The following is a 12,828-nucleotide window of genomic DNA, read 5'->3' as shown; positions in this document are numbered from 1 at the left end:
ATTCTGCCAAAATTAACCCTTTTTTATCCACATTGGTTTGAACTAATCAGGCATTATCTTGGAGCTAAGAGATTTTGATGAGGTAGCTGTTAATTTTTAAAACGATATTGTAGGGCTGGTGTGAGAGACCAGATCTGGCCAGTTTGAACATAAAACAGGCAGAATACTTTTGGCCGGATATGACCAGTTTAAATGCATTATCTTGTAGCTATGAGATTTTGATGAGGTAGATGTTAATTTTTAAAACGATATTGTAGGGCTGGTGTGAGAGACCAGATCTGGCCAGTTTGAACATAAAACAGGCAGAATACTTTTGGCTGGATATAGCCAGTTTAAATGCTAAAGGGTTAAAGGAGATTTGTGATTTGGATTTTAGGATTAGGGTACAGAGCTTACTGTTACAGTTACACAGAGAAGGGAACTAATTTAAAATAACTGTGTATGTCCTATGCTTAAAACAGAACCCTCAGCCAAAAGTACAGAATATAAACATAAGAGAGTAAAACGCTTGATTCTCCACTCAACCACACATTATGTTTCCTTTCATTGTGAGTTGTTGAAACGCAAGCAATTAAAAACAAAAATTATATATAACAGATAATACAATGTACTAGAAATGAGTTATACAGAATTATCAGGATTTAATCAAACTAATTAGCCAATGATTGAGTGCTTTATCTACCAGACAATATTAGGTTTGTTTCTAGGGCATATATATATATACATATATATCATCATCATCATCGTTTAACGTCCATTTTCCGCGCTAGCACGGGTTAGACGGTTCGACCGGGGTCTGGGAAGCCAGGGGCTACACCAGGTTCCAGTCAGGTCTGGCAGTGTTTCTATGGCTGGATGCCCTTCCTAACGCCAACCACTCCGTGAGTGTAGTGGGTGCTTTTTACGTGCCACCCGCACAGGTGCCAGACAGAGCTGGCAAACGGCCACAGTCGGATTGGTGCATTTTACGTGCCACCAGCACGGAAGCCAGTCGAGGCGGTGCTGGCATCGGCCACGATTCGGATAGTGCTTTTTACGTACCACCAGTCCAGGGGTCCTGGCATCTATATATATATATATATATATATAAAAAGATATATAGATATATATATATAGATAGATATATAGATAGATATATATAATATATATAGATAGATAGATAGATAGATAGACAGACAGACAGACAGATAGATGGATATGCACACATACACATAAATGTACGATGATGATGATGATGCGTACAAGAGAGAGAATCATTTTAATACCACCTTCTACCACAATCAGTCTTTGATTTTTGGTTAAATCGCTTCTTTGAGAAAGAGAGTGAAGATGAGAGAAGGCTGGGGGGGGGAGAAAAAGAGATTAAAGATGGAAAGAGACAGTAAAATTTAGAGAAAGTGAAACCATACAAAAAGAGAGAGAGATGACGGGGGGGAAAGTGGGGGGAAGTTAGAGTGACCGAGAAGCGAGCGGTTAGGAAATTAGATTAATAGATGAGGTCAAATCAATAGGTATTGAGGAAAAGATAAATCAATAAAAACCGAAACAGAGAGAGAGAAAGAGAGCAGTTCCAGTTGGTCAGAGCTTTTAAAGAACTATGAAGAATATCGATTTCTTCCAGGGACACCAGACTCCATAAATGAGGTGAGGGGGGGAGATTTACTGTGCAGTGCTTTATGCTGCACCAAAAACTAATTAAGGATTTCTCACATTAGATAATTAAAAATTTTTTTGGTTTTTTTATGATTTTCCTATGTGCAGCAAAATAATTATAATAATCACTGACATCAGCTTTAAGGGCCCCAGATTTTGCTGGGGGGGGGTATCATCAACCCGAGTGGGGGGGGGAGAATAAAAGCAAATGGGGGTACAAGATCAATAATTTATGGGCGAAGCAGAAAGACAGTGCAGTTGACTCTCCTGTACCTAGCAGTAATTACCTGGGTGGGGGGTGGGGGTTATTTCATCAAACATGAAAGCAAAATAACCAAGTTCAACCATGGCAAGATTTGAACTCGCAATGTGTAGGGATTCAACTAACGTTTTAGTCCAACTTCACACTATATAAATTCTGCCATTCCACTGCAAGAATAACAATGATGTCATCGAGACACATGATTCAAACAAATGGGTCACAATTAACCGTTTCGTTAGCATAATTCTGGTGAAATGCACTGCCTTTGTAGTCAATTATGAAAATAATTAAGTATTTAGGAAAATGATTTTGTCGTTATTAAGCTAGTGCTTAGAATAAATAAACATTGAATTTTTGATACAAGGTTTAAATTTAACCCCCTAGCATTTAAACTGGCCGTAGGAGTGGCTGTGTGGTAAGTAGCTTGCTTACGAACAACATGGTTCCGGGTTCGGTCCCACTGCGTGGCACCTTGGGCAAGTGTCTGCTGCTATACCCTCGGGCCGACCAAAGCCTTGTGAGTGGATTTGGTAGACGGAAACTGAAAGAAGCCCATCGTATATATGTATATGTATATATATATATGTGTGTGTGTGTGTGTGTGTGTGTGTGTGTGTGTGTGTGTGTGTGTGTGTGTGTGTGTGTGTGTGTGTGTGTGTGTGTTTGTGTGTCTGTATCTGCCCCCCGCCCCTCCCAACATCGCTTGACAACTGATGCTGGTGTGTTTACATGCCCGTAACTTAGCGGTTCGGCAAAAGAGTCCGATAGAATAAGTACAAGGCAATTACTGCTAGGTACAGGAGTCAACTGCACTGTCTTTCTGCTTCACCCATAGGGGTGGGGGGGGACAAACAAACATATAAGCACACACAAATATATACATATAAATATATATGATGGGCTTCTTTCAGTTTCTGTCTACCAAATCCACTCACAAGGCTTTCGCTAGCTCAAGGCTATAGAAGACACTTGCCCAAGGTGCCACACAGTGGGACTGAACCCTGGAACTATGTGGTTAGGCAGCAAGCTTCTTACCACACAACTACACCTCTTCAAAATCTCAAAGCTATGAGATAATGCAGGATTAATTCAAAGAAATGTGCATTACATTTGAGAGAGTAATCTGTATATGAAAGAGTTAAACCACTCTAAAACAGGACATTTGCTTTACGGAACTAGGGGTTTGGTCAAGTTGGTAACAAAAGGATTGAGGAATACAACCATTATAGCACCCCTCTGGATACAGTAACTCAAGTCGACGTGAAAGTTGTGACAGGGTCACTGAGTCTGCTAATAAAAGCAGCCAAATCTGATACGCACATCCGCATATGCACATCTATTATATAAAATCCGTTCTGCCTGTTTGTGTGTGTGTCTTCTAGGATCTCAGGCATCCTCCATCCGATTGGGCTCAAATTTGATACGTAGATACCGACAGTATCAGGTCGTGTATAAGTCTTGAAAAAATTACAAAAATCGATTCCGAGTGAGAATGTGATCGATAAAGCCGTGGGAACATGCATTTGTACGCGCAAGTACATCAGCTGTTGCAATGTACTTACTGGTACTTTAAACTCTTCGGTTGCATATTTGTGTGAATAAAATCGCTTTTCTTTGGAATAGAAAAAAAGTCTATCTTTATTTCTTCTTTTGCTGGTGTCTCGAATTTAGGTTAAATCAGTGTTTCTCAAAGGGGAGGCCTATGGGGCGGTCGGACAAGTTGTTTTGAGAAAATTTGTTTTAAACGTTTGACAACTCAGCACCGTCCATTGGATGGGAGGGGGGCGTTTTGCTCGTACATTATATACATACATGTGGATCTAGCAATGTAGACATCCCTGATGAGATCCCAATAAAGGTTGAAAATCGATTTAGGATGTTCATAATTTTCTTTTAATCTACAGAGAAGTTGAAGGTGTTTGTATGTCTACTACATTGGTTTACATGCAGCTATACACATATATACGTACAGATTTCTTTATTAGGCCATGCAGGGCCAAACACAGAGGAGACAATACAATGTAGAAATTTTCTTTTCAAAATCGATAAATAGGGATCAAACACCTATACACACATCTACTTATAGACATTGTGTGTATATATCATCAACATCATCATCGTTTTATGTCCACTTTCCATGCTGGCATGGGTTGGACGGTTTGACTGAGGACTGGTGAGCCAGAGGCTGCACCAGGCTCAATCTGATCTGACAGTTTCTACAGGTGGATGCCCTTCCTAACGCCAACCACTCCGAGAGTGTAGTGGGTGCTTTTATGTGACACTGGCATGGGGGCCAGTCAGGCAGTTCTAGCAACGACCACGCTCAAGAGGTATTTTTACGTGGATCCAGCACAAGAGCCAGTCCGGCGCCACTGGCAATGACCATGCTCGAATGTTGTTTTTGGCAACGATCACATTTGAATAGCTAAGTAAAATCACTGTCCTCCATACATACAGGTTTGTCCTTTACAGAGTTCAGTACCCCAGGCCAATTTGTCAATGCATGCCACAGCAAGCAGTGCCAACTTCAACTTTCAGAAGTCACTCACATAGGTTTCCCCTGCTCACTTGGGATAAACTCTCTGCTCTGCATAGTTTCTGCCAACACGATGCCCTCATCACCAAACAGGAAGACAATATCTTAAGCTGTGGACATTTCAAAACAAGAAGGAAAAGAGACTCCATAATATTTAAATAGCACTCAAATTCCACCAAGAAATACCAGACAAACCACCAACACCCAGATACATCTCAATATACCACATCTTATTTTGAGTTGGCTATGATGTCCTAAAACAGGACTTAAAAGACTACCTCAGGTGATGCTGTAAAGCCAATAATGGTCTGGGTCAATAATAGCCAAAACCTAAGTTTTATAAATATATATATATATATATATATATATAGTTAATATGTGTGTATGCATATATGTATGTATATACGTACACACATCGAATGGTTACAATGCATGTATATGTGTGTCTGCATATATATATAGGTGCAGGAGTGGCTGTGTGGTAAGTAGCTTGCTTACCGACCACATGGTTCCAGGTTCAGTCCCACTGCATGGCACCTTGGGCAAGTGTCTTGGCCGACCAAAGCCTTGTGAGTGGATTTGGTAGACGGAAACTGAAAGAAACCCGTTGTATATATGTATGTGTGTGTGTGTATATGCTTATGTGTCTGTCCCCCCAACATCGCTTGACAACCGATGCTGGTGTGTTTATGTCCCCGTAACTTAGCGGTTCGGCAAAAGAGACCGACAGAATAAGTACTAGGCTTACGAGGAATAAGTCCTGGGGTCAATTTGCTCAACTAAAAATGGTGCTCCAGCATGGCCGCAGTCAAAAATGACTAAAACAAGTAAAAGAAAGAAAGAAATTTATATATATATATATATCATCATCATCATCATCATCATCATTTAGCGTCCGTTTTCCATGCTAGCATGAGTTGGATGGTTCAACTGGGGTCTGTGAAGTCGGAAGGCTTCATCAGGCCCAGTCAGATCTGGCAGTGTTTCTACGACTGGATGCCCTTCCTAACGCCAACCACTCCGCCAATATTTCATAATTATAAACATAATTATAATTAGGGTTCAGCTAATTGCTTCACCACAAACCGAATTTAGAAATAGGAGTTAAAAATTATTTTTCTACTACACCAATAAATGCAAGGAGAATACACATCTGAGGTAATTTCGAATATATACCAAGTAGATCCAAATATCATTTGGAATAATTTCAAGAAATTCAGAGCATTAGACAACAAATGTATGGATGAAGAAAATCGTATCTTTGATATTTTTATAGTTCACTTTGAATTTAAATAATTTTGGATTACTTTGATAATGTGTTGATATGTATTTTCAGATATATTAATTTGAATGATATTTTCTAAGAATCTCCATGACAGTAACCTACTTTTTTACACAGGCAAAGAGAAACACAATGGATCAACACGGCCAGGATTAACTACATACGCGTTTCGAGAATAAAGTGTTTAAAAATTTACCTACTTCTCTCTTCAGTGTAGTTTTTCTCTTTGCCTGTGTAAAAAAGTATTCTACTGTCATGGAGATTCTTACAGTAGTAGAAAAGGAATTTTAACTCCTATTTCTAAATTCGGTATGTGGTGAAGCAATTAGCTGAACCCTAATTATAATTACGTTTAAAATTATAAAATATTTGTATAATTTTACCTATAAAGGTTATTTTAATGTACCAATCTACTTGCTAAAATTACTAATTAATTGAATGATTAATTAATTAATTTAATTTGATAAATTTTACCCTTTTATTATCAATTTAATATACATATATATATATATATATTTATATATATATATATATATATATATATTAGTTAATATGTGTGTATGCATATATGTATGTATATAGGTACACACATCAAATGATTACAATGCATGTGTGTGCATATATATATATATATATATATAACAAAAATACAGATAGAGAAAAATCACGTCTTTAATTATTGAATTCACCATACAAAGCCGATGATCATTTCTGTTGTATCAACATATTTCAATACAGAAAATATCATTCAAATTAATATATCTGAAAATACATAATTAACACATTTTCAAAGTGATCCAAAATTACTTAAAATTCAAAGTGAACTAAGAAAATATTAAAGATATGAATTTCTTCATCCATATATTTTTTTTGTCTAATGCTCTGAATTTCTTGAAATTCTTCCAAATGATATTTGGATCCACTTATCATATATTCGGAATTACCTCAGATGTGTATTCTCCTTGCATTTATTGGTGTCTGATCGTTTGATAGAGTTAATCAAATTCATTGATTTATGCCTGGATTTTTTAAATCATTTTTTTCCCTTCTTTTACACACACAAACACACACACACATATGTGACTGGCCCTTGTAAAAGACCATGTTTTGGTCTTAGTAAATCTCTTCATTTCACTTTGGGGAAAAGTTGTGAAGTAAGGAACAAAGCAGAGTGTATAGCTTACATAATAAGCATATGGAAATGAACTTGCAGTTCCTCACCAAAGTATGAACCAAATGTGCTGGTGGCACATAAAAAGCACCCACTACACTCTCAGAGTGGTTGGCATTAGGAAGGACATCCAGCTGTAGAAACTCTGATAGATCAGATTGGAGCCTGGTGCAGCCATCTGGTTCACCAGTTCTCAGTCAAATCGGCCAACCCATGCTGGCATGGAATGCAGACGTGAAACGATGATGACGATGATTATATATATATATACGTGCCACCTGCACGGAAGCCAGTGCCGCCTCGACTGGCTTCCGTGCAGGTGGCACGTAAAATGCACCAATCCGACCGTGGCCGATGCCAGCCTCGCCTGGCACCAGTGCAGGTGGCACGTAAAAAGCACCCACTACACTCACGGAGTGGTTGGCGTTAGGAAGGGCATCCAGCTGTAGAAATATTGCCAGATAAGACCGGAGCCTGGTGCAGCCTTCTGGCTTCCCAGATCCCCGGTCGAACCGTCCAACCCATGCTAGCATGGAAAGCGGACGTGAAATGATGATGATGATGACTATATATATATACATATATATATATATATATTATTACTATAGGTAGCAGTAAGAAATGTGTACCAAAAAGGAAAACTATAACCGTCATTATAAATGACTGAGGGTGTTAGAAACACCAATATTGCTAGAAATTAGAGCTGAACACTACCGCAGTCAAAGCACATAACTGTGTACATATGTGCTGACAGGAACCGTAATCACCTGAAAAGCAGAGATATCTATTATACATTAGTGTTTGTATGTAATAATTTAAGTCTGTGACAAAGACTTGGTCTTGGCTATAACTTCAGATTTCACTGGGTTTCAAACAAAATGATTAACCCTTTAGTATTTAAACCGCCCATATACGGCCAAAATAGTTAATCTGTTTTATGTTCAAACTGACCAGATCCAGGCTCTCACACCTACCCTACAATGTTATTCTACATTAACTAATTACACCATCAAGATCTTGAAGATATGAGATAATGCATGATTAATTCAAATCAATGGGAATCAATAGGCATTATGTTTGATAGAATAATCTGAACACTAAAGGGTTAAAAGAACAAGTTTTGAAAATCCCTTTCAAATTATTCACATCCCCAAATAATATTGTATCTAGCAGGGTATGTTTTCGCATATATATCGTCTTGCATACATACCCAAATTACCCTGTAGTGCACATGGGGCTTGTTTCCCTTAACAGGTCCTCATACATCTTATTTAATTCCTTCTACCCAGTTGGATTATCTTCAGGGTGTAGTGACAGAAGATAAATAAAGAACTTCCACATAATATGCTAGAAAGTAGGTGGGGGTGTGTGTCTACATGGTAGATTTGTATATTAGGAGTATATATTTCTTTACTACCCACAAGGGGCTAAACATAGAGGGGACAAACAAGGACAGACAAAGGGATTAAGTCGATTACATCGACCCCAGTGCGTAACTGGTACTTAATTTATCGACCCCGAAAGGATGAAAGGCAAAGTCGACCTCGGCGGAATTTGAAACTAGAACACTTAACAGCAGACGAAATACGGCTACACATTTCGCCCGGCGTGCTAACGTTTCTGCCAGCGTTGGTTAAGTAGATCTTAGAGACAGCATTATTTATCTAATAAAGTCAGTATTTTAACCCTTTAGCATTTAATACGGCCATATCCGGCCCAAATAATCCATCTGTTTTATGTTAAAACTGTCTGGATCCAACCTCTCACACCTACCCTACAATGTCATTTTAAAAATATATAGCCACACCATTTAAATTTTGAAGCCGCAAAATAATATGTGATTAATTCAAAAACAGTATGAATAAGAAATATTGAATTTCTAAATCTCTTGTAGAGACATGTACGGTGGTGGGGCGATAGAATGGTTGTATACTGTCAATCTAACAAGAACGTGACAGTAGGGGGTATGAATAAATAAGCAATAAATTTCACAAAGAAATCTGAATGCTAAAGGGTTAAACCAAAACATTCATACATACATGTAAGTACATACACACACATCGCCACCAACAACAACAACAAAATCAAAAGCAAACATTATGAGTATGCCCTTTTATAAAACTATAATATTTTTTATCAATGGAGAAGAAAAACATAAGGCAAGGTAAACGAAAGAAAAATATTAAAAATATTTTCACCAGAAGAACAAATGAATGAAAGAATGAGGAACAGGTGATAAGTCGAGTGGTCTACTACCTTTTGGTTGATGGTGTGGTTTTCCATCAAAATGGTACATGTTTCCATACAGGAATAAACAGCTTTAAACACATCCTTTTTTCGCTCAAGACAGTTCTCTTTGGAATTCCATGACATATCTCCACTAATATCGCAATAGCTCGTTGAAGAATACATGGGTGAGGGTCAGAAGTGGACAAAGCCTTGTAATATCTCGGTTCCCTTGTTTGTTTATTTGTGTGAGTGGAGGCGGTAGTGTGTGGGTGTGTGGAGGCGGTAGTGTGCGTGTGCGGAGGCGGTAGCGTGTGAGTGTGGAGGCGGTAGCGTGCGTGTGGAAGCTTTAGTATCTGTGGAGGCGGTAGTGTGTCTGTGGAGGTGGTAGTGTGCGTGTGTGTGAAGGCGGCAATGTGTGTGTGTGTGTGTGTGTGTGTGAAGGCAGCAATGTGTGCGTGTCTGTGGAGGCGGTAGTGCGCGTGTCTGTGGAGGCGGTAGTGTGCGTGTCTGCGGAGGCGGTAGTGTGCGTGTCTGCGGAGGCGGTAGTGTGCGTGTCTGTGGAGGCGGTAGTGTGTCTGTGGAAGCGGCAGTGTGCGTGTGCAGAGGCTGTAGTGTGTGGGTGGAAACCAGAGAAAAAGAGACAGAGAAACTGCAGTTGTGTATGTGTGTCTGTGAATGTTTATGTTTTTCCTCCCACATGCACCTCTGTCGCTGACCAATTTGGTTCCAAATTACAACAGCAGCAATATTTACAATAGCAGTTCCTTTCCCCTGAAAGCCAGTATTACTTATACACAAACGGCAGGCAAGAGCCACTTGTTAGACTGTCCAACGGCCTTCGATGTGATCGACTACTACTGAAAAATTATTGATCAACAGATGCAGCAGCACATATTGAATTAGCTGTGTGTCATCAGCACATCTTATGTAGTATGGAAAAATATCAGCAGGACTACTAGAGCAGCAGCAGCACCATCAGCATCACCAATATTTAGAAATGTGAAATGATGACAGTAGTAATACTGAAGTAATAATTAACTGGGGCAGAAGGAGGAACTTTGCTGTTCACTATGGACATTAGTAAGAGAAAATAATTAAAAAAAAGGGGGAAAAAACCACTAATGAATGAAATAAAATATGTTAACACTTCTTTCGTTGTCAAATAAAATGGAACAAAAATATTTTTAAAAATTAATTCTTTTTTTAAATTTATTTTATATTTGGGCTCAAGGCCAGCAATTTTTAGAAGAGACCCCAGTGTTTAACTGGTACTTACTCTTTTAAAATTTTTTTTTTGCTCAAGGCCAGCAATTTTTAAAAGAGACCCCGAGTATTTAACTGGTACTTATTTTAAGAATTTCTAGAAGGAAAAAAACGGTAAAAGTCAACCATAGGTGCAGGAGTGGTTGTGTGGTAAGTAGCTAGCTAACCAACCACATGGTTCTGGGTTTAGTCCCAATGCGTGGCATCTTGGGCAAGTGCCTTCTGCTATAGCCCCAGGCCGACCAATGCCTTGTGAGTGGATTTCGTAGACGGAAACTGAAAAAAGCCTGTCGTATATATGTGTATATATATATATATATATATATATATATATACATCATCATCATCATCATCGTTTAACGTCCGCTTTCCATGCTAGCATGGGTTGGACGGTTCAACTGGGGTCTGGCGAGCCCGAAGGCTGCACCAGGCCAGTCAGATCTGGCAGTGTTTCTACAGCTGGATGCCCTTCCTAACGCCAACCACTCCGAGAGTGTAGTGGGTGATTTTATGTGCCACCGACACAGGTGCCAGACGAGGCTGACAGATGGCCACGCTCAGATGGTGGTTTTTATGTGCCACCGACACAGGTGCCAGACGAGGCTGGCGAACAGCCATATATATATATGTGTGTGTGTGTGTGTGTTTTTGTGTGTTTGTCCCCCTAGCGGTGCTTGACAACCGATGCTGGTGTGTTTACGTCCCCGTCACTTAGCGGTTCGGCAAAAGAGACCGATAGAATAAGTACTGGGCTTACAAAAAGAATAAGTTCCGGGGTCGATTTGCTCGGCTAAAGGCGGTGCTCCAGCATGGCCGCAGTCAAATGACTGAAACAAGTAAAAGAGTAAACAGTATGGCAGAATTTGAACTGAGAATGTAAAGATGGACAAAATTCCACAAAGCATTTTCCCTGGCATGCTAATGATGCAACCAGCTTACTGCCTTAACCCTTTCGTTACCATATTTATTTTGAGATGCTCTCTGCGTTTCTTTCAATTAATTTTTAATATAACAAAGAATTTGGTAAAAATGACTTAGTTGTTATCAAGCTGGTGTTAGGAACATAAATTGTGACTAAGGTTTTCTCTTTTCTTTGACTCTTTTACTCGTTTCAGTCATTTGACTGTGGCCATGCTGGAGCACCGTCTTTAGCCGAGCAAATCGACCCCAGGACTTATTCTTTGTAAGCCCAGTACTTATTCTATCAGACTCTTTTGCCAAACCGCTAAGTTACGCGGAAGCAAACACACCAGCATCGGTTGTCAGGCGATGTTGGGGGGTGGGGGACAGATACAGACACACAAACACACACATACATATATATATATATACATATACATATATACGACGGGCTTCTTTCAGTTTCCATCTACCAAATCCACTCACAAGGCATTGGTCGGCCTGAGGCTATAGTAGAAGACACTTGCCCAAGGTGCCACGCAGTGGGACTGAACCCGGAACCATGTGGTTGGTAAGCAAGCTACTTACCACACAGCCACTCCTGCGCCTATAGGTTTGGTGGAAGATTTTAATTCAAAACTTACGAAAACAAAGCATTTGTACTACAGAGCCGGAGATGATTTCAGCCGAGTTGGTATTGAAAGGGTTAATAATACTCCTTTCTCCAATAGGCACAAAGCTTGAATTCTGGAGGAAGGGGACTCGTGCTCAATTTCAATAATATAATTGAAAAACGTGGCCGATGCCAGCGCAGCCCCGACTGGCTTCCGTGCCGGTGGCACGTAAAAAGCACCATCCAATCGTGGCTGTTTGCCAGCCTCGTCTGGCACCTGTGCCGGTGGCATGTAAAAAGCACCCACAACACTCACGGAGTGGTTGGCGTTAGGAAGGGCATCCAGCCGTAGAAACATTGCCAGATCAGACTGGGTCTGGTGCAGCCGTCTGGCTTCCCAGACCCCAGTTGAACCGTCCAACCCATGCTAACATGGAAAGCAGACGCTAAACGACGACGATGATGACGATGATGATGATATAGAAAGGTTTTGGTATTTGGTTTTTTGTGATAAAAGAGCAATAACAAAAAAAAAAATATTGAGGAAAATTCAGAACTCTTATGTCATGTACAGACATACAAATATTTAGGAAACAATGAATTAGGCAGAGTACAAAGCTATACGATTGTGATTCTCAATCAGGGTCCATAGGATTTTGCTGTTAGAATTTATGTACAATAAATTGGTTATAATTCTACAATACAAATATTTTAACACTTTTTTTTTTAAATACAATTCCTTATAATATTTCATAATAAAAAATACAATGAGATTTTTTTTTAAACATTGAAAAGGCATAGGAGTGGCTGTGGTAAGTAGCTTGCTTACGAAGGACATGGTTCCGGGTTCAGTCCCACTGCGCGGCATCTTGGGCAAGTGTATTCTGCTAAAGCCCCGGGCCGACCAATGCCTTGTGAG

At 39.6% G+C, this 12,828-nt stretch overlaps 1 protein-coding gene across 2 annotated transcripts in view; it reads right to left on the bottom strand.

Moving 5' to 3' along the window:
• Nucleotides 1-12,828, bottom strand: part of LOC115223940 (rho guanine nucleotide exchange factor 3-like) — a 99,303-nt gene that overhangs the window by 62,591 nt on the left and 23,884 nt on the right. Inside the window, exon 1 of one of the 2 annotated variants that reach the window (XM_029794686.2) lies at nucleotides 9,161-10,030. The exons of the other annotated variant lie outside the window; for it this stretch is intronic. Coding sequence (XP_029650546.2) covers nucleotides 9,161-9,316 — 156 coding nt within the window. The 5' untranslated portion in view covers nucleotides 9,317-10,030. Of the gene's footprint in view, nucleotides 1-9,160; nucleotides 10,031-12,828 lie in introns of those variants that run through there. 2 annotated transcript variants of the gene reach the window in all.

This window comes from Octopus sinensis, linkage group LG24, assembly GCF_006345805.1.
Source record: "Octopus sinensis linkage group LG24, ASM634580v1, whole genome shotgun sequence".
Lineage (NCBI taxonomy): Eukaryota > Metazoa > Mollusca > Cephalopoda > Octopoda > Octopodidae > Octopus > Octopus sinensis.
This window is presented reverse-complemented; position numbering and strand designations above follow the sequence as displayed.